General features: G+C 39.7%; 2 protein-coding genes across 3 annotated transcripts in view; one reads left to right on the top strand and one right to left on the bottom strand.

The window, feature by feature from the left end:
- Window positions 1–6193: 6193 nt before the first annotated feature.
- On the top strand, window positions 6194–14500 carry ATP1B1 (ATPase Na+/K+ transporting subunit beta 1). The gene is made up of 6 exons (XM_053457505.1): window positions 6194–6712; window positions 9212–9340; window positions 11129–11284; window positions 11841–12022; window positions 12170–12250; window positions 13001–14500. The coding sequence occupies exons 1-6, from the start codon at window positions 6613–6615 to the stop codon at window positions 13265–13267; spliced, it is 915 nt and encodes a 304-aa protein (XP_053313480.1). The 5' UTR covers window positions 6194–6612; the 3' UTR covers window positions 13268–14500.
- The window catches only part of NME7 (NME/NM23 family member 7), a 90138-nt gene continuing 81210 nt past the window's right edge, over window positions 14325–23252 (bottom strand). For both annotated transcript variants that reach the window (XM_053457501.1, XM_053457502.1), the window contains 2 exons: window positions 18769–18876; window positions 14325–14567 (listed from right to left, as the gene is read on the bottom strand). In XM_053457501.1, the coding sequence (XP_053313476.1) occupies window positions 14535–14567; window positions 18769–18876 (141 nt within the window). In that variant the 3' untranslated portion in view covers window positions 14325–14534. The remainder of the gene's footprint in view (window positions 14568–18768; window positions 18877–23252) is intronic.

The raw sequence follows: 23252 nt of genomic DNA, 5'->3' as shown, positions 1-23252 counted from the left end.
TTGCCATGAGGTGCCATGTTGAACTTCCAGTGACCAGTATGAGAGAGCGTGAGAGCGATAACACCAAATTTAACACACCTGCTCCCCATTCACACCTGAGGCCTTGTAACAATAATGAGTCACATGACACCGACATGTTGCCAAGGTTTAGACATTAATGGCTGGGTGTTGAGTTATTTTTAAGGGTTATACAGGCTGTATACTCACTACTTTACATTGTAGCAGAGTGTCATTTCTTCAGTGTTGTCACATGAAAAGATATAATAAAATATTTACAAAAATGTGAGGGGTGTATATATATATATATATATATATATATATATATATATAGATAGATATGCCATACTTCACCTGCATTGGACTTTTAGCATGGGACAATAATGTTTAACTGGGGTGTTCCCTTCATTTTACAAATTTAAAAATGATGCCTTAAACAACGTCTGTAAGTAGCAATCCGTGTTATAATAAAGAGGATTGTGTCTAAAAGATTTTTTACTGTTTGCACTTTAATGCATATGATAGCTGCGTGATCCCTTTAAATGTTATTGGGGTCCCTCTTGCAAATGCATATTCCTTTGCTCTTTTCCTCACCTCCCCTTGCCATGCTAGATAAATGAGGTAGAGATGGGTTCATAAACAGTAGGGGCGTTCTATTTACTTAAAGTAAAGAAAACTTCTTCAGGACTTCCTGGATATGCAGACAAATACAATGACAAGTGATGTCTTCGCTTCTGACCCAATACTGGTGTCTTTGATGGATACGGTGTCTACTCCCACATGGGTCTTAACATCAAATTACTCATCCTTTGGAATGGAAATGAGCCGTGATAACACCTTAATTAAAGGGGAAGTTTTAGTTGAAACACTAAGTGCTATAAAGTGTATTGTACCGTAGACACATGATGTGTTTTGTGCTTTAATGTTCGCTTTTACTTTGTTTGCTGACCTGGAGCTCCTAATTGTAAATGACAATGGGATTACTGTGTCCACTGCCCACCTGGCTGCACAAAATCCACACTGTGCTCATTATATGTATGGCAGAGTTTTTTTCAGCCTCGCAGGCTTAATTAGTCTATTGTCAAGCATTCCATTGTTTCCAACAATGCAGTGAAATTTGCACGTTTATATAGCAGATTGGGAGAGATAACAGTTGAAAACCGTAAGTCAAATAAAGAAAAATCTACTGAAATGTTAAGAGAAGAAAAACATACCTCCTCTTTAAAAAATGGAGTCTGTGGTCTAAAGACAAACGTGAAAAATTTGAGAAATGAGGATTATGTCCGGTGCAAAAATGTTCTATTTTCTGTTTCTTTGACGTTGGACACGTCTTCATGGGCTGCCTAAATAGGTATAGCCTTAATAATAAGGCTTTTCACCAGGCCAAGTTTTATAGAGATTTCCTGAATGATACAATAAAAATATACACGGAATTCAGCTGTAGTATGTTTTGGGGGGGGGGGGGGTTTACGTATTTTTTAAGATTTTGACCAAAACTTGTGGTGGTGCTGTTGCTATTTTAAAGGAAAGAGACATAAAGACAAAAGCCTATTGTATGATATGGTTTTAAAGTTTAAAGCATTTTTTTTGTTGATTTTTTGTAGTTGGTACTTTTTCACACTGCCCAATATTTCAAATGACCCCAAAAAGACACTTGTGTTTTGAGGTAAGGTAAGAGATTGTGCTAAGGGGTACGGCTTCGATTTGAGCCTTTGTGACCTGTATATAAATATACAAATGGACAAGGCATTTAGAAGAAAGTAATGTATATTATTTAGAATATAAATAATATAAATATACTTCTGCTGTCCATATACTCATTATTGTGATTGATAAGGCTGGATTATCAATCAAAGGGTTCGGGTGACCAAGATGGCCCATTCCTCCTAAAGAATAACACTTGGAAGGTATATAGTGTATATATAGTTTTAGACCATTGAAACAAGTACTCCATATCTACATATCATACACACAAAAAGGTTAAGCAAAGACTTGGGGTGAAACATATTCAGTGAATGAAATATATTTTCATTCACTATTTGGATCCCTTGTACTTCAGCTTACTGCTTTACAAAGTGGAGTAATTTCAAAGAGACCGTGGGCAGCCAAATGTACAACCTGACGATTTAGGAATATCTGTCATCATCTATGAAAAAAGTGAATGAAACAGTTAAAAATACTAGCCTGTCACAATAAATCTAACGGCCCAGGTGACACCTGCCTTCTTCCGTCAGACAGAATACCTCTAATCCCAACAAACGTTAGGTCAAACCTAAAGACTGATGAACTAACATGCCCTTACAGCCACTTACATCTGTTTGACATACGTGAGACAACATATGCTTCTCAATTCTGCCATGTAAAAACTCTGGATGATGCTCCAAAGTGATAAGTCCATGGTCAAAAAGGCAACCCCTTTGTTTTATCCTAGGCTGAAGCCTGACAAGGACGGGATTGTCTGGCCCACTCCGTGAATATTGGACCCACTGGAGTCAGCCCACCAAAAAGTCTTCAGGTACCTGGCTACGGTGTGGAACCATATCATGAAACCAAAAATTGCAAAAACACACTCCCCAGTCATGACTGGTAGATTAAAATAAAATACCCCTCCGCCACCAGCCATTGGCCAGGGCAATTAAAATGAGAGGTGAATAATAATAAAGAACACATGCAAAAATGAATGGGTCTGAAGAGGACATAACATGCTTACCAACCTGATCATGTGGAATAGAACAATGTGCCCCGCAGAGGACTCATGAGCCAAGTACCCCAGCAGAGTGGGGGGACACTATGAGGAGCCCTCGGACTTCATGACACAATCGTAGCCTTAAGGCCAGATGACCAATGTCACTGGCCAAGAGCTTGCACTGGTCAGATGCAACCTTCGGTCCAACTTGACACTATCCTGAGTCAGGGTCCCTCACCAAGGGGGCATATGAAAATGGTTAGCAGAGATCCAAAAATGTTATTGCATATTTATAATTTTAAACATATATGCATTATGGAAAAGTCATGGTAACCAACCTGCTTGGTGAGTGTTTCTATGACATGACGCACTAACCCGTTTAGTAAAGAATGTGTGTTCCTAATGGCACACAATCGCTCAAAAACATTTAGAGGTCATTTTCCACTGGCCGGTCCCATCCACAGTCACAGTGGTGAATAGGCCGGGCCTGTCTGTCTATATCATTTTACACAGTGTGTGCACCTAGCGGGCACCATTTGGCAGGGCCTACTACCCAGACTGATTCAGCCTCCCCTGGACAGGCTTAGGTATGACTGGGCGAGGTTCTTCTTGGTTTTTTTTTAGACTGTATCAGCTGTATTTGTAAATGTACAATTTTTATAATAAACATTTTAATATTGAACGATGATATAATAATCTTCAGAATGAAGAACCCATCATAACAGGGACACACAAAACAGTATGTTCTATATGAGAAAGTGCTTCCCATATAGAAAATGTTCCTTATATGTCCCAGGTATAACAAACAATCGATTGTATATATGCTGCCAAAAAAAAAAACATTCTGGCATCTCTTGACACAACAGTCTCCGATTTCATTGATGTATCATATGAACTCATTTACTGTCTACTATGGAACTAACAAGGATCTGTATTTTTATCACAGCAGCGGGGATATGAACTCCTTATCTAGCAATAAACTGGATAAATGAGACACCTATGGTAGTGGAAGAAATGCCTTTGAACCGGAGTCGAATGTGCTTGTGACCTTGTACAAAGTGGTTAATAATAAATCCTCCCTTTCCTCCCTCCCCCTCTCATACACCTGCTATAGACTAAGGACCATTGCTCCGGGAGGGGACCGCTGAAAAGCAGCGAAGAGGTTGTTTCACCAGAAGATAAAATTAATCAAGGTCCACACATCCTGCTCATAGTTCAGTACTGAGAGCAATGCTGCCACCCAGTCCTGAACTGGCCACCTGGCACACTGGGGCAATGTCCGGTGGGCCGCTGGTCTTCAGAGCCCCATGCTCACCTGATCTGCTGCTCCAGCGCTCACGACTGCACCTATGTCATCAAGCGGCTCCTGGACTGAGAGTGCCGGTCATGATCGCCACTCCGGCCCTGGTGCCATCAATACATACAGCAATAGCCTTTACAGAACGCCGCTTGGTGTATTTTATGCGCTCCCATTTAATGGGGCATCTGGCTGCCTATCTTCTGGTCATGGCTCTCAGTATATATTTATTTATTGGATGCAAAAAGATTTACTTAGCGCTTTACAGTTTACAGTATAATAAAAGAAGTACTCTCAATAAGTCCTTTTAATGGGCACTAGGTATGAATGCATTAGGAAATGAGCATTCCTGGCAACCTTTAGGGTTTCTGTCCCAATATCAGGGTCAAGGGGTGAGAGGGCAGATTCTCAGGGTCACACAGTCTGGAGCTGACTCCTTCCTAGCTACACTGCTGTGATCACATATAACATTTGGTGCTTTTGCTACCGGTATGTTATGGTTGATATTGCTGCTTGAATGCAGGTGATTCAATTAAATATTGACAAATCAAGGTTTCCATGAGCATCCGTATTATATACATTTGCTTAACACATACGACGAGAATCTCCACGATGGCCCATGAAAGGGTTAATGTTTCCAGCATCTCAGGGTCAGCTCAATGAATGGAAATGAGGTCACTGCCCCTTGGAGCTGACAATCTAACGAATCCATTGCAGGGGGGGTGGTTTCTGCAGCGTTTGGGTGCACTCCCCACTCTCTATTAAGATTCTAGCTGTGTTTATGTACACTGAGGGATCTGTTCCCCGTTACATGCAGGCCCATCCAGTGTGCAGATTAACCCTTTGCTAAAGTACAAACCAGGAGCTGCAACAGAAAAAGAAAAAAAAAGAGCTCCTTAACAATGGGCGGTTCTCTGTATTAAAGTTTAACGCTTGATGGCTCTCTCCGGGTGTCACGTGACGTGACGACGGGGAGGGAAACGCTTGAAAAGTTCTTCAAGGGCAAACAGGTGAAGAAATCAACCCGTTACCGGTCGCAACTCGCCGGTGGATGGGCAGCCGTGGATCGCGTGCATGTACATCTAACCGGGCAAGCTTGGAGAGCCTTGTATGTTTAATGGTTAATCAAGCAGCCTTTTCTCCCTTTCCAGAACAATACACCTGTAAGGGATTATCGGGCTGTGATGAAATAACGGCTTGTACATTTGCTTGAGGCAGTGGGGTTATGGGCGTTGTCCGTGGAAACGTACCTGACTGCCTGTATTTGTACAGTGGGTGATGAGTGTACGTAATAGGGGACATAGAGGCACTTCACTGGCTGTTGCCCATAGAGATGCATCGTGTGTGTATATGTATATATTTATTATATATGTATAATCTCCCCTACTAGTCATCATATCACTTATCCATCAATCAAATACCCTCCTTCCCTGCCTGTCCTTGTTAAAGGACACCACGGCAGCAGCGTGAATCCGATCGGCCTCAGCATCTCCTTCTGTCACGACTCAAACGCTTCTATCACGACTCAAAGAACCGGTCTGCTGAACTAGAAACCCCATTCACTAGCCTGTATTGCCAGGGGCGGGTGGGATGTTTTAATGTTTTTACTCTTAAGGCATTGAAAGGGTCCTGCTCATCAGGACCAGACAGCTGACGTTGTACCTTCCAGACACCAAGGTCTACGGGTGGGGGCGGGTAATGGGGGCTTTTAATGCCACAAGGAGACTTCTGACAGGGCGTGCGGCGGGATTATGCATGAGGTCGTGCGGTGCTGCAGTGTATTTTTTATGCCCTTTAAGATTCTGTCTGGAACATTCGATTCGCTGGTACGCTCCCTGACATTGTCGGGGGATACAGCGGTATCGAGCATCACAGAGAACACGAATAGCAAAGTGCACCTTGGAACCGAGAGAAGGCCAAGGTGCCGCTTTAACCGCAGGCTGTTCTGCACCAGTGCTTTTATTACACAATGTACCTTGGATTGCGGTCCCCTCTGTACTTTGCACCACCCTTAGGCTTTACAGAAGGTATATTTCCAGCTGAGGTAGTTATGAAGTCTCCAGCACCCTTAAGTCAGCAGCCTCCCCGTCCTTGGAAGAGGGAGTACTGTTTGCCCCGCCCATCTTCCACCCCCAGGCGAGAGAGTGCGTCTTCCTCCGCCTATTGGTCCTTTGGTTCTGGTGGGCGTGGTCTAGTCGGGAAAGAAGGTAGATAAATTCAGAGGTTGGGCGTAAGGTTGGTCCTCGCCGGGTCCAAGTATCTCCCGTGATCTATACAGGCATTGAAATCGCCTCCCATACAACCGCTGCCTTCTCATCCCCTTTACTGTATGTATTACCCACCAGCGACTGGCACCCACCCCACACACACCAACTGATCACCCCACGTTCAGCCTTGAAACAGCACAAAATATACAACAAAAGGAGAAGGAAGCACAATTCTTACGAAAAAACAGAAATAACGTCGTTTTTTTTTGTTCTTGTTATTTGAAGAAAAAAAAAAAGAGAAGCCAAAACATCTGCCAAGAAAAGAACCAGAAGAAGGCGTCAGTCAGTGGAGACTTGGGCATTTCTTTCAAAGCGATCCAAATCCAGTAAAAAAAAAGGCAGCTTAAGGAAAGAAGGAAGGAAATATGGCCAGAGATAAAGCGAAAGAAAACGGCGGAGGCTGGAAGAAATTCATCTGGAATTCCGAGAAGAAGGAGTTTTTGGGGAGAACGGGTGGCAGTTGGTGTAAGTAGCTGGCCTTATATATGTCTTTTTATTTTTTCCCCCCTGATCTCGGCTTAACCCCTTTGGTGCCGAAAGAGCTTGTTAGCACAACTGGCACTCAATGGGTTAAGATAGCCTCTTGTGGGTGGCAGTGTCTGGTTACATCGGGAGAATGCCCTTTAGATGTGTGCCAGGTGCTTGTGGCAGACGAGACTTAATATATAATATATATGCATTAACTCTCTCGGCGCCGAATGAATTTGTAAGCTCGCCTTCCCAGCATCCAAGCGGTTAATGGGAGTGTGTTATGGTTGCGTTAGATTATTTTATTATTTGTTTTGCTCACCCCCCCCCCCCGTCACACACACACTCCCTTTTTACTCTCCTTTTTTTTTATAAGTGTGTGATTATATACCCTTTTTTTTTTCTTTTTCGGAAAAGGTCATTTTGAAGGACGCCTATGTAGCCAATCTATACGCGCTGAGAATAGAGGGAGGGGGAAGCCCCCTCTCTGTGTGTCTGTCATCGTCACCCACTACACAGCTAACACGAGGGGGGGTTGCAGTTGTTGCCTTGCCATGGAAAATACGCAGACGCGACATAGTATTAGACTGTGTGGGGAGGAGGGGGGGGCAGTGGGCACTCCAAGGCTGTTTTTCTAGAAACCTTCAAGATATGTGTTTGTTTGGGCACCTAGATGTCCTGGGTGGTATTAGGAGGTGTAGGGACTGCAGTCAGGGGTCACCAAGATGAAGTAGGTATGGAGTTAATAATGCATCACTGCTCAAGGTTAGTCAAGGTGACTGGCTGGGTGCATGGCTGCTCCCTTGGCTTGTGCGCCTGGCACTCAGCGGTGTATTGCAGCAGGCGATGTGGATGTGGGCACTCCAGAATGGGAACAATTTGAATGCATTTTCAGGTGTGTGAGGTACACCTAGCCGGAGGCAGAAGAATAGTCAGGAAGGAACAGGTCCTTGAAAGGTCGTATCCTAGCAACAGGCTGTAATTTGAGTTAGGCCTCAAAGGTGCACAATAGAGCTGCCATTTCAAAGTCCAGCAACAGCTGCAAGAGGCTTTGCTTTTCTCTATGTAATTCATGCGCAGTTGTTGTTGTTGTTGTTGTTATAAAAACCTTATTCAAATTTTATTTAAAAACAAAATCTGTTTTTTCTTTTGTTAAATCTTCCAGATGCCCTTTTATTGTTTAGGGAATTTTTAATGGTATTTTGTGTGTAATACAGGCACGTGTGTAAATTCCACACGTTATGAGCCCCCACCAGTTGAGAAAAATGAAATCTTTCATCCAAAGAGGATTAATCATACATTAAAACTAGACATGGGTGCTTCTGACTCGATTCACGGGGTCCGGAGACTATGGTGTGTGTACCGTCTAACAAGTGCAGCCTTGGTGTTTCCTGTTTATTGACCATCTTATATTCTCGGAATTTCACACCATAGTTTAGACGGACCTGACACTTAATCCCGCGTAACTGATAGCTAGTCACTTTTCACCTCTGACCTGTATTAACCCTTTACTTGGGGGGATCTGGCGTTCAAGCAGTTAACCTTGCAAGTGTGAAGGTGGTGTGTTGCGTGGGCGTAATCGATACAGGTTTATAATTCTCTGTGTTTACCAACTGTGGGGGGCGCTCTACTCGCACAACCTGCAATTTGATGGCAACCGACCGAGAATACAAATGCGATGCTTGTGCCAGGATTCCTTCTGAATGTTTCCTGATTGCCAGATGAAAGGCAATCGTTTCATTAACAGACTTTGGGATCTCCTTATCGATATCAGCTTACACACAAGGTTAAACGTGTAAGAAGTAGAGTGCCGGAGAAGATGACTCACTGCCATATCTCATGTCGCGCATGTGTTTTGCACAATGCGGTTGGTTGCCCCGCTCCCCATACAGTAGAAATGCGTCCACAATGTTTGAATGCGCAGTGTCTAAAGACCTGCACACACAACAAAAAAGAAAAACCGCTGCGTCTTTTCTCTCCTATGGTCGGGCTGTGGAAAAAATTTCCAAATCTCTCCTGACGTCACTGACACTTGCTCATTGCTGCCTGGATACCAGCGTTAACTCTTTCCTGTACGTGAACCGAGTCACCAGGCCTCGTTGTACTTTAGCTTCTGATTGCACTCTGATCTCTTTTTAATTAACTCACTCACTCTGGGCATTCTCGGTGTTAGCCAAACAAGGTTACGCTGGAAGTGATTCAAATGCCTGGATTGTAAAGCGGTTTATGCCCCAAATTGAGTTTTCTGTGACTCTGATCTGAAAATGACCCTCGTTGTTCTAGGGGGAAGCAAGTTACAAATGCGACCATAGTTGCCATTTTAGCATCCGATATGTCAACTCTATATATTTTGGTTTCCATGGTGATTGCGCCATATGTTAAGCTTTGTTTATGTTGTAGACATTACCTGTCTACAAAACAAGCGTGTGTGTATTTATATGAAAGAACGATTGTAGGCGAAGCATGTGTAACATGTTCTCTGTTTTTGTTTTGCAGTTAAAATCTTGCTATTCTACTTGGTCTTCTATGGCTGTTTAGCTGGTATATTTATTGGGACCATTCAAGTGCTACTTTTAACGATCAGTGAATATGAACCAAAGTATCAAGATCGTGTGGCACCACCAGGTAAAAATTAATAAATTCATGAATGAATTGGAAATTTAACAAATCTGTAATGTACCTTTTTCAAAATGTATTGGTGTCATATTATTTACCTAAATGTGGGATGTTGCCCTTGGGGTCTGAATTCTCAAAGGGTTCAATATATTTACGGTTATGAGGGATGTAGGTTTTATGTTCTTAAACATTCCACCCATCCTGTTCGTTCGTTATATTATTGTTTTGAAAGGGTGGTGTTCCTGTTCCTCGGTCGGTCGGGAAAACATGACTATTCAAATCTGCCCGATTGTAAGTTCAATAAACTCTATGGCTACATAGTGACGCGCACACACACACAAATCAATACAATAAGGTATATCAACTGTAAGCTCCAGGCCTCTTAGTATTAAGCACAGTGGAAGCTCTTCATTAGCCCCTTACTTTTTAATATGATATTAGGAATTCTCGATTAGATTATCTGCCATTTTGAAATAAATAAGGCTATCCTTTGAGAAACCACTGTGGCTTTGTTGGTGTCGGTCAGCATGAATTACTATGTTCTAGAACGTGTGGTCTCTGGGGTGAAGGCTGTAAATTGTCTCCCTAGCCAAGGTCAATAAATCCCTCCCAAATGATGGTCTTATGCATGGTAAATACACAGCTGTAGGTAACATTCCCGGTCAGCAGTGGTGTGTCTGATCCTATTCCCAGACATTTGCCTTTATATTATACAATCAGATTATTGCAAGCAAGGATCCTGCTCCAGCATCTATAGGCACTTCAATGCATATGATCCGTTTGGCCAAATAATAAAAGCCATGGCTTTTGCCGTAGAAGCATGGCTGACATAGCAACAGCAGGTAACAAGAACCAAGAGCGGAAATTACCGAATTCTACAAATACAAAGAGCTGTTATTGGGGGTATATAGTGGTTTGTTACCATGCTCTGTTTACTATAAATGATAGGAAGAAAGGTGTCGTCTTAAGTTGAAGACACGCAAACAAATGCACAAGGCAAGACCTTTGCCAAAAAATAAGGTTATGTTTGTATTTCGCTGACTGTACTGATAAGTGTGCAACATAAGCAGTGGTATCTTACAATACAGCTGCACCCCCGCTCAGTCACATAGTTATTTAATTTCATTTTTTTTTAAATGCTATTTATTTTAACTTTTTGTGTATTTTAAACATTGTAAGAGTCTTTTAATGCCAAAATGAAAATCTTTTAGTACTAATAGGTTTATTGTTACTACATACTACTAAACCAATTAGTCCCTAATCCTCTGTTAAAGATCTCATCATCCTGTTCAGTCTATTTTTAGGGTAAAATATTTTTTTTTTCAACTAGCAATTTAAAAAAACAAACTGGGAATATTGGGAGTTTTTCTCATTTTTATCATTTTAATATCTGACTGACCTTACAGCTGCTTGAGCAATAATCTATTTGTGTGCCAGCGAATTGCCAGATCAATCTGCTTCCTCTTTCCAAAAAAATAAGAAAAGAACGATTGCAGCATAATTCTCTTGCGGTAACGCTGAGCAGATGGATGCACCCACAAACAAAAAAAAAAAAAATCTTTTAATAAATTCTAGGCCATAGTACTACGTACTAGGGAGTTGAACTTACAATATTGATTTCTGATTCATTGTAAGGTTGCTAGTCATAATAATCAAAGTGATTGTTATCAGAAAATGTTTGCATTGAAAATACAGAAAATGTGTTACTAAAGAAGAAAACTATTAAATATTCTGCGGTGCTACACGCAATGCAAGTTCTTATTCGGTGGCAATGCCCCTCTGTTCTCTCGTTAAAAGGATTGACACAGGTACCTAAGGCGTTTAAGACTGAGATCTCCTATAAGCTGAACGACCCTGCAACGTATGAGGAGTACGTGAAAAGCATCGAGAACTTTTTGGCAAAATACAACGAAAGCTTACAGCGTGACCCAAAAGTCTTTGAAGATTGTTCAAGTGAGTGAAAACTAAACTTATGACGGTATCGTTTTTAAGATGTTCCCACCCATTGGAGCCTTTGTCGACGTTTTTAGGCTAAATCTATCACTGGGCTGTACAATGTATACTTAAATATGCGTGTGTGTGTGTCTATATATTTTAAGAAGGAAAAAAAAGCCCTTGGAACCCAGATGATCTATGGTGGTAATTCTGCACCAATAACTTGTTTCCTTCAAGTACTTAATTCTGACGTGGGTTACATAAGTAACTAACCTGTTAGTGGTGTGTGAGATCACTCTGTGACATCAAGCACATCTTGTGTGTCTGGAAGACTTGCCTACCCATCACAAAATAAAGGGTGGCTGAACTCTGTCCACCTCCTGAACATATACGATGGCAAAGTTTATGATTGATCTTTACCTCTATCATCTGTTTCTTAAGGGATTATATACTGCTGTTTGTATGGAAGTTTCCCATTACGAAATGGTTGAATTAATTTCCGTTGAATGTAATATGAGCACGATATTACCAACATATCCAAGCTATTTTTTTTTTCTCTCTTTATTTTGTTTAGAGGTGCCTGGTACCTACTATGACAGGGGAACTCTGAAGACTCATGAACAGAGGAAATCATGTGTGTTTGACCGTGCCTGGCTTGGGGACTGTTCTGGCCAGAATGACCCAACTTATGGATTCAAAGATGGGAAGCCGTGCGTGATTGTTAAATTGAACAGGATTGTAGGCTTCAAGCCACGGGTAATATATTTTGATATCCTCAACCACCTTCACATAAAGATAATGCCACTTAACGTGAGGGTGTATGATATTTGAGTGGCATCCCAAACCTGCATTTGTCCCTCTGTCTTTGGATATATATTTTACAATATAAATAATCTTTTGCAGCCTCCTGTAGACAACAGCAGCCTACCAGCAGATATTGCTTCTTTCAACCCATTCACCATTCCAATTCACTGCCAAGGCAAGGTAAGATGACAACTTGTCCGAGGTATATGGCTTGAAAGTAGGTGTGCTTTATTGCTTTCATTTTGTAAAATAGAACTATCCAGAACAGTAATACTCAGTCTCTCCTAACCAGAAACTGTCCTAGTGTTGCCGTCACATGACATTTCACTGCTTCTTCCCAACTTCTCTATTTCTTCATCTCCCAAACACCACACTTCCTTTGGTCCCGCATAGGGTACATGCTGTCACTACTGTCTTTAGATGTCCTCTAAACGCAAGAAGCACAATGAGTCACAGCCCTACCCCTGCTTGTCTGCTCTTACATACACCGCCTCTCGGGATTTGAGCTATGAGGCCGTATTAATTTCATCCGTTAGCAGATTTTCTTTGCTGTGGCCCACATAGCATTAGGTGGCCTAATGGATACTTGCCAGAGTTCCATGGTTATGCTGCTGCTAATATAGCTTGTAGTTGAACAGATGAAAAGACTTTAACATAATAGGCGCTTGAAGGGTGTGCAGAATGTGTGTATCGGGTATTTCTGTTGAAAGTTAACTCTGCCCAGATGCAAAATGAATTGTAACGCTTGTCCAAGTGAGATTGGGGTGTGATCTTTTGTGGGCTGAATTTGAGCAATATGACATGATGATCTCCCACGGCACGCTCTTGCATTAGGCCATATTAGATTTTGTATGTAACTGGGTTTCTTTACAATTTGTGTATGAACAATGCAGTTACCCTGACTGTACTGACACACACTTTACATTGCAGAGAGAGGAAGATGTGCCTAATATCAAATCGATTGCTTACTTTGGAATGAACGGGGAAGCGGGATTTCCCCTGCAATACTATCCTTACTATGGAAAGCTGCTCCAACCCGACTACCGCCAGCCCCTCATTGCTGTGCAATTCACTAACATTTCCTTGGTGGAGGAAGTTCGCATCGAGTGCACGGCATACGGTGAAAATATAAAGTATAGCGACAAAGACCGTTTCCAGGGACGTTTTGATATTAAGTTTGACATAAAGAGTAGCTGATCATAGCACAATCTGTGTAAAACCCAATTAAAATATTTAAAAAAACGAAAAAAAAAATCAAACCCTTCTAGTCTTGAACAAACTGTCATGTATGGGACCTACACTAAGTATATATATATGCTTTACACTAGCTTTCGGCATTTACTAGGTTAGAATGTAAAATCAAGTGTAGCAATAGCAACAAATATTTATTCTACTGTAAATGATAAAGAAAAAAATTGAATGACTTGAACCTTGGGACATGCCCATTTTGCTTTAAATGTATGATTCCATAATCAAAATGTAGTTTCAAGCAGTGTGCCTGGCCCCAAACTATTGCTACTGTTGTATTCTATTTTTTTTTCTGTGTGTACTTTGTAAACATAACACATGTACCACACATTTTGCAATTTCTGCCAAGCCATGTTTTGTTGTATTTTTCTTCTTTGTGAGCATCTTTGCAGTTCGGGTTGTAAATACTCTGTAATGGGAATAATACTGGCACATTTTTTTTTTTTTTTCTTCTCATGTTGCAACGTGAAACAGAAGTGAGAGGTGGGTGGATGTGGCCAATCAGCAAAATCATTTAACCCTTTGTGTTTCAAATGCATATGCTCTCATCCTGGGTTAATAGCACTCCATGAAGCCCTTTTTTAATGCTTTTAATTTTTATTCGGATGAAGGGGAGGGGTTTCTTTACCTTAATTTTTTTTAATTATTCTTATTAAAGCTTCACTTTAATGCAAGCGGTGATGGGTTTTGCTGTGTCCCCCCCCCTCCATTTTATTTAATGCTTCTTTCAAAAATCCTCCCTCCCCCTTAATAGTATGAAGGTGTGAAAGGCTTGGGTCCGACTGTGACTATTGCGAGGAATAGGGCTATTGTGTTGCGTTCTATATATATATAGTTTCTTTTTTTTTTTTTTTTCGTTTTGTTCAGGAAGCATCACAGTTTGGTGCTGTGTCTTTACAAATGTTTTAACCATTTTCATGGTGGAAGAATTTTATATTTATGCAGTTGTACAATTTTTATTTTTCTTCAAGAAAAAGTAATGTATGAAATAAACCAAAGTCACATGTTGAAAAATAAATCTTTATTTTAAACAACTTTTAGAAAAGGCAATGCAGTATCCCATAGGATGTATTAATGTCTACTGTGCGCACATTGTTCGAACATCTGTAACATTTGCCAGGAGTACAGTGCTCTTGTTCTATCAGTCAAGTTGGAACATCAGACAAATAAAATTAATAAACCAAGTCATCGGTTTGTGTTTTTCTTCTGTGGATCTTTAGCTGTCCAAAATTTTGAAAAAATATTGTACCTAAGAGATCGGGGGGGGGGAATAAAACATGGATTACGATTGGCACTGAAAACCATCTCCCAGTGTGTCACAAACCCAACAGAGGATGTGCCGAGATTAAAAGGAAAAAATACATTCAGTAATACTAAAACAAAATGGGACATTCTCAGGACACCATTATGAACCATGTGTTTGAGCATTTCCAACCAGCCAGATTTAATATCTGATTTAAAATAAGATAAAAGCATTTTTCTCAGCATTAAAATTTACTATATTATAAGATTGTGTTAATCTCCCTGGAACCCCAAAATGGTTTATGTTGCTGGGTCATCTAGAATTGTTAAAAAAAAAAAATATACAAACTTGACACGCCAACAGATGTTAAGACAGACTGGTACAGAAGGAGAAGTCAGGACCTGCTCATGTGGGCTTACAATAGCTCGACAGTGAATGGGTTTTCATGCAAAGAATGGTAAAAAATAAATTCCATGGGGAAAGGTAATAGAATGCTAACCTCGTGGATGCTTTTAATGTTTTAATAACCCGTCCAGTCCACTTCTTCACATTTGCATAAATTGATCTAGTGCCCAATTCAATGACCTATCTGTGTCCTTAGATTGCCTGCTAAAAGCATATTCTCGGTAAGCAATTCAGCTCCTGGAGCAAAAATCCCAACCAAATTGGTCAACTGCTCAAACGCAAATATATATTAAGCACAGCAAAGCATGTGCCCAATTCCACACAAAACCATCGCATGTCCAATAAGATAAAACAAAAACATTTGTTTGTGGAGGTTGTGGCCACAAAAACTTAGTGTGTTAAGGTTGTGTACTTTGCCCATCTGCAAGTAGTTAGGGTGTTTATTTCAGTTTATGTTTGTAACATTTCTTTTCAGGTATCTTGGTTATTTAGCTTTTTTTAACCATTTGGAGCATACATGGAAAAAAAATGTTTAAGTTAATGATGTGCACCACTTTGAATCACTTAGATGTTTTCTATTTGTTTTTAGATTACTATTTTCTATTGATTACTGTGGCTTTTTTTTTTTTGCAGTTGTAGAGTTGAATCCAAGATCAATATAGCCAACTAATGAGGGTGTTTAATCACAAAGCATGCATTTTCAAAAATGGCTAATACCAGATGTGGTTTAGGTCACCCAATCAGACCTCCACAGTCTCTAAACGCATAGAAGGAAAGGAATTAATGGTTGATCTTCCCCTTCATGTCCTGGCAATTTATGCATTTACCGATCTTTCAAAGATCATTCCTCTTTTAAAGCAGTTATTTGTTTTACTTGAAAATTTATGTAAAAGCAGATCTGTTACACCCATGTAATGTAGTGTTTAAGGATTGAAATAAGTATTACATTTCAGTTCTTGGGATTTGCAAGTTGTGTCAGTTCTTGTAACCGTGGGATGAGGAAAAATGATCTTTATCATTGTCATAGGCCTGAACTTAGGCATTACTCTTACAACCTCTGCTGCCGGCACTTCCGGAAGGTCATGTGACACCATCGCTCCGTCACAGAAGCCCCGGCAGCAGCGGGAGTTGTCTGCGCACATCGCACAGACCTCCACCGGCTGCCAGAGAGGAGGATCCAGGTCCCCTGCAGCGCTGCAGGGGATCTGGATCTTAGTCTTGTAGTCAGACCTGTTTAGAAGACGACATCGATTATAAGACGATGGTATTTTTCAGAGCATTTGCTCTGAAAAAACCTTGTCTTATAATCGAGCAAATACAGTACTTTGTGTATATATGTGTATTTGTGTGTAAATGTATGTACATATATATATATATATATGTGTGTGTGTACATGTATATATACACTACCATTCAAATGTTTAGGAGCACTTTGGACAGTTCCTTGCTTTTGAAAGAAAAACTATTTTTTTCCATTAAAACAACATCAATTGGATCAGAAATACAGTGTAGAAATTGTTAATGTTTTAATGACTATTGTAGCTGGAACTGGTTTTTAATCTTCACAGGTGTACAGAGGCCCTTTATCAGCAACCATCAGTCCTGTGTTCCAATGGCACTTAGTGTTAGTGAATCCAAGTTTAAATCGAAAAGGCTAATTGATAATTTGTAGTTATGTTACACAGCTAGAAAGTTCTTCTTTTTCCATGAAAACCGCTAAATGACCCCAAACGTTTGAGCGGTGGGGTGTGTGTGTGTGTGTGTATACACAATGCGTGTGTTATAGGGTGAATACATTATGCTATATATATTATCTATATTATATCTCTCACATTCACATATAAAATGCATTTTATATCATATAAATTATTAGGAAGCCCTGGGAACCATGTTGATTTCAGATTTAATAATATACTTATAATGTCCGTAAAATCATTACCAGACATGAGCAGTTTCAGATAATTAACCTCTCTATTACCAGACATCAGCAGATTTAGATAATTAACTTCCCTATTACCAGACATGATCAGATTCAGATAATTACCCCTCTATTACCAGACATGAGTGGATTCAAAGAATTAACAAATCTATTACCAGATTCAAAGAATTAACCCCTCTATTACCAGACATTACACACACACAAACAGGCAAACACAGTCACACACATGCTGGCTGCAGTTTACACTGAGCTTATTGTGAAGGAGGGAATCTGCCTATCAGGAGTAGCTGAGAAGTCTCTCCTGATTGGCTGAGACCTCCTTCACTCAGAATTCTCATTGCATTGTCCCGGATTAAGGCTGCCTGGGACTTGGGACTCCATTGCGGGACTGTCCCAGGCAATCTGGGACATGTGATGCCCCTCGTGGGCTAGGGCAGAATACCAGTTAAAAAGGATGACAAATGTAAAAGGCAGTCAAAGTAGAAGAAAAAATGGAAAACTATACAAAAAAGTGAGTAAAACATGTCAGAAGTGAGGTGGAAAAAAAGAACGCTGAAAACAGGGGAAAAGAGTTTGCTAAAGGAAGGAAATACAGAGAAGGAGCCATTCATGTGTAATTGCAACAGGGCCCATAACTCCTTAAATAAGGCCTCAGTTTCCTTAAGGTAATATAGTCCAAAAAACAAGGGTTGACAACCAAATTACAAGCTCCAATTCATTTTTAGATTTAAATTTTAGGGTTGCACCAAAATGGAAATTCTGGACCAAAACTGAAAATTCAGGATTCACTTGGCCGAAACTGAAACCGAAAATGACCCCCCCAAACACACACCTTTAAAAAAAGTAACACACCAAAATTGGACAAAAAAAAATCAATAACAATATATATATATGATTGTTAACAGCAATCACACTCCTATCATGCCCAGGCAATCATATATATTTATTAATATTGCTATTGAATTTTGGTGTGTTACTTACATTTAACAAGTGTGGTTAACACACCAAAATTGGACAAAAAACCCCAATAATATATCTATATATAATAGCTAACAGCAATCACACTCCTATCATGCCCAGGGAGCCAGTACATGCTAGAACATGAGCATGATAGGAGTGTGATTACAGGCTCCCTATGCCATGCTATCTCCCCACCCATGCTATCACACACTCATTCACAAACATTAATTCACTCATTCATATACTCATTCATTCAGATACTAATAATTCACAGATGCTCATTCATTCCCTTAATCACGCATACTTGCTCATACATCCTCCCCCACCCCCTTACAAACTTCTGCAGGGGCCCTGCTGCTTCTGTCTGTGTGAACAACTTCTCTTGCCCCACCCCCAGGGGAAGAAGGAACGGAGCAGAGTCATGTGACGTGCATTCACGTGACTCTGCTGGGTTCCTGCTTCCCTTGGCCTTGCAGACACTGCTCGCAAACTGTGTGCGACCAACGGACAGGTAAGCAGCCTGGCCCCTGCGGACGATTATTTTCTGCTGGTCTTTGTTGTATTTGTAGCTAAATACTGCGATAGTGTTGCACTAAGTGTAGGTATGGGAGCCTGCAGAGTCCAAAAATTGCACTCGATAGGATGCACTATAATTACTTTTAGTTATAATATCTGTAACTGTTCTGCACATCTAAAATGCAACACAAGGCCACATTTATACTAAACATGCATTTATACATACATAATGTAGAATGGTATAATGTTTTGGTTTTTTCTACATACAGTAATTATACACACACACACATTATATATATATGTATATACACACACACATTATATACATACTGTATATAGTTATATGGATCATAAATCCATGAAAAGATAAAAAGTAAATAATATTACCTCTAATACCGAATCCTCTGGCAAATCAGTGCAGTGAACTGCATTTTTTATTTTATTTTTTCCAAAACGAGCACGGAGGGTCCTGGGTCGTAGATGACGTGCTATTTCCTTAAAAAGAAAATATATTATTAATGATAATACTACATACCATCTTGGCATCTTGAGTGGAAAGTCAAGTCTCTTGAGAGATCGTATTAACCCACTACTATGGCAATTCCCCTCTATACCAAACAGACACAGCCCCCCTGAGGCAATCTCATACTGACTACTTCACCACATTAAACATGATCACTCTCAGGGAAACACACATTGCTCACAGGTAAATAACGCTAGGTAGACCTTAGATTTCACTTTCATTTGCCCCACATCTGATTTTAACAGCACTGTTCCATCAAATAATACGTCATAATTTGATTAACATACTGAAGAGTGCAATTAATGTCTTGTTATCCAGGTGAGAATATATAAAAATAATAATATTAATATTTAAAGTGGACCACGGAATTCACATTTTTATTTATATCCATTGATGACTTACAGACTTCTCAAGTAAAAACATAAGCGATTTCTTGCGTCATCAATAGTGCTGAAGCACAGTGCAAGCATTAAAAGGATAAAAAGATCCAGAAATCTTGGCTCAAGTAAAAATAAACATTTCTCTTCCGCAATAATCTAACACATCGAGAAAGGAGACATGAAAAATAAGAAAGTCCTTGACCTATGTGCAGGTCCAGACAGAGCTAAGCAACAGAAAAAAAGTACATAAACTACCAATCTACAATGTACAAATGACAGTGAAAGTATAAAGCAATCACAATAATAATAATAATAATAAGCACAAGCACAATTAAGGATATTGTCTTCAAAACCCAGCAGATAAGCAAAATAAACCAGCCTAGTGGCTACATGTGGAACTGCAAGGGAAAAAAAAGGCTGGCAGTAATGGCCCAAAATCATAAAATTGCTGCCCCATGGTGCAGTTCCCCCTTGCCCTTCCTGCCAGCACTTCTTTCAAGCAAACACTATATATAATGTATTTAAAGTTTAAAAAAATGTATATACAAGAAACTAACTCTGCCTTATCTTAAAAAAGAGTTCTACAAAGGACAGCTGACACTAAAGCACAAGGCCAATTAAGAATTAAATTTAGAATTTAAAAAAAAAAAAATAGGCTAAAGGTCACTAGGCCTATACTAGTGCGCACAGTTGTAATGATAAGACTCTTCGTGTCCCGCAAGGAAAGATTTTTATTGAGTCTCGGGATTTTTACACCAATGCCAGTGTCTCAGGGGGCATTGGGCAAATGATCAGGCTCACACAGTCCTATGTATGTGTATGGATATTAGCATCCAGTTAGGTTTACCATATTGGCCATTTTTTTTCCCCATAACCTAAAAACATTTTACATGTTACTGACAGACATATATAAAGTGCTGTACGCCAGTGTAAAATGTGTCCTAGAACTTTTCTCATTAGTACAAAGAGAGGATTTTGGCATATCTACCGCCATTATGAAAGTGTTACGATTTAAAGGTTCTCAAGTCAACTCATTTAGAAAGTTCTTACGTATAAGTACATTGGCCTTCAGCCACCCTGGACTTTTATAAAACTTTAGAATTAGGGGTAGTAAATATATGGAATATATGGAAATATGCACATTTATTACTTACATTAGACTCAACAGTAGTTATGTATAAATAGCAACTTCCAGTTCCATTGGTAGCTAATGGGGTTGGAACCATACTACTTTACACTGGAATCCCTCTTCATACATTAGTCCTGTTTTTTTTCTAGTAAACCTATTAAATATTAGAAAGCAGAAGACACTAGATTTGTAAGATAAGGTTAACAGGCTGTAGGAGGTTGATTATGGCATAAGGCGTCCATCAGAGACACTGCATGCTGCAGATATATTGCATGGTATTTCATTTACTGTAACTCATGTTGCATATCCAGGATAGAAAAACATATCATAAATTACTCCTTCACCAATGACTAATAACCATTTTATATTCTCCACATGTGAGAAGTAGGGAATGTGAATGCAAGCAAGAGTGTTTTAACCCTTGCATGTCAAAATAGTGGATTTTTACACTACATATTATATAAATAGATATAATGTAGATGTAGAATAAAGGCAGGCAACACATAACCTCCAAATACTGATACTCCAAAGAGGTGAGGAGACCAGTATTTTTGGTAATTTCTGGGGAAATAACAATATTGCTTACTCTATTATTTTTGTAAATGTATAATGCATTACAGATAGCAAATCAAGTTTAATTAAACTGCTTTGAAATCCTAGTCACACACTTTTGAAAATCTGAAAAGGCTAATTGATCATTAGAAAACCCTTTTGCAGAGCAATCCATTTCCCATGAAAACCGCTAAATGGCCCAACACTTTTGTACTGTAGTGTATATATATTATACATATCATATCAACTTTTACAGTTTTTGCAGCAGCGTAATAAAGTAGGGACCACAAATCTTGACAAAATGTGTAGTGAGGTATTGGCAAATCATTTTTCATTCATTAAAACATTCCTTTAAGTTAATATCTAATTTATTAACTCGACTCGGAGCTGAACCAAGACACCATCCTTGAGCTCCATAAGACGCAGTTCCTGTTCTAATGACGCAAAGCAATCATTATTTCTAAGGCACTGCACCCTAAAATCACTGTGGCTATATACAGGACCAGACTGTGGATAAAACCGGCCCTTGCACTCTAAGGCTAGTGGCTAATGCACGTATGTGCAGCTGCCTGCTGGACACACATAACCACACACTACACTCTTACACTCTCACAGTGTGTGGCTGTCACACTCTAAGGGACCAGACCTGCAGTACAAATGCCAGTTAAGGTATGTGTGCAGCAGCATCAGACATGGGACCTCCAAGCATTTGCCCACTTTGTCAGATGGTAAATCGAGGCCTGGCTATATAAGATTAAAGTGGCCGCCTCAAAAGCTACTGAAGTGGAGTGCCAGGATATGAAATCATATCCCGGTGTTCTCCTTTAGGAGATCGCAAGGTGACTGCAAAGGCAGGTTAATGGTCCTGTCATGTTTTTAACTATGCACCAGACCCACCTGACAAACATGTTACACTTTGGGCACCAAAAATGATGTTACTATGTTTACAACGGCTCAATAACAGTTATTCTATTATGTGTGGTTCCAAGCACCAATTTCTCTGTAACGTATAATCTCTTTCAGTAAACTCTCTAGGACTTTAGCCTTTCCTTAGTTACATACCTGTAACTGGAGGTTGGGTTTCTTAATGCCACTAATGATGCCTGAAGGGATCATGTGACAACTCAACACACATGCCTCCTTATTATTATTTATTGTTTTATATAGCGCCATCAAATTCCATAGCGCTGTACAATGGGTAGACAGGACATAAGTAGTATGTAACATAACAAATTGACTGAAACAATCTTACAATCTTTTATAAGTAGAAAGATCAATTGGTATTTATTTTATTCAAATTATAAGGTTCAATGGTCTTGGGTTTACAATGCAATATGAGGAAGACAAAATTAAATATAAATTACTGGGTGGTATATGGGGACATACTCACTAACCTGTTGCAGGTTAAACATTGAAGATCCCTAAAGGACCAGCCAACAGTGAGCTTTTTCTCAACAAGGGCTGAGCTGGTCATACAAAAAGCATAGTTAATTCAGCAAAATCCCATGGATTTAGCTAGGCATTCCATAAGATCAGTTCAGTCTAGGCTGTCCAAGCATGTGTACTAGTCCATTTTCACTTTGTTGAACTGGTGTGCAAAAGGGACAGTAAGTCAACTAAAATTGTCTATGCAAAAATGCATTCAACACATCTAAATAATTTAGGAAAAAAGGTAAATAGAAAGTTCTTATATCGAGTCATTTGTGACCTTGGCCTTATAAGCAGAAACTTGCAAAGTAATAAAACTATCTTAAATCAGTTGTTTCTGTGATAATTCCAGAAAAAAGGATTAGATGATCAGGGTACACAAAGGAAGCAGCTCAAGATTAGAAAACACGATCTCCACAATCTGTCCCACAAGGTTATAAATCAAATCCTTATGTATTCCCTAGTACACTGTACACCTAAGTGTAGCTTCTAGGAAATAATTACCTACATGTGACAGTAAAACTTATCTGGATTTACTAGACTATTTCTCAATGGTCTAATTTATGTCCCAATCCGGCAGGCCTTTCATTGGACTTTTTTCTTTGAAATTAAATGCAGGTTATTGTTTTAGCCGTTCATATGAAACTCTAAAAATGGCGGGTCATGGGAAACCAATTTTGATTACAATCCTAAAAAAAATGTTCAGACTTTTCAAAGAATGCTAGCAGATATTTGTTAAAGAATGGTGGACAAAAAACTAGACCATTTTTAGTGTGTGACGATATTTCATGATGGATTAGCCAAATGTTTTATCACTGATAAGAACTTTCTGGAAACCTGTAGAATTAATCTCAAATCT

Source organism: Spea bombifrons, chromosome 2, assembly GCF_027358695.1.
Source record: "Spea bombifrons isolate aSpeBom1 chromosome 2, aSpeBom1.2.pri, whole genome shotgun sequence".
Taxonomy (NCBI): domain Eukaryota; kingdom Metazoa; phylum Chordata; class Amphibia; order Anura; family Pelobatidae; genus Spea; species Spea bombifrons.
Note: the sequence above shows the minus strand (reverse complement) of the source record. Positions and strands in the feature narration are given on the sequence as shown.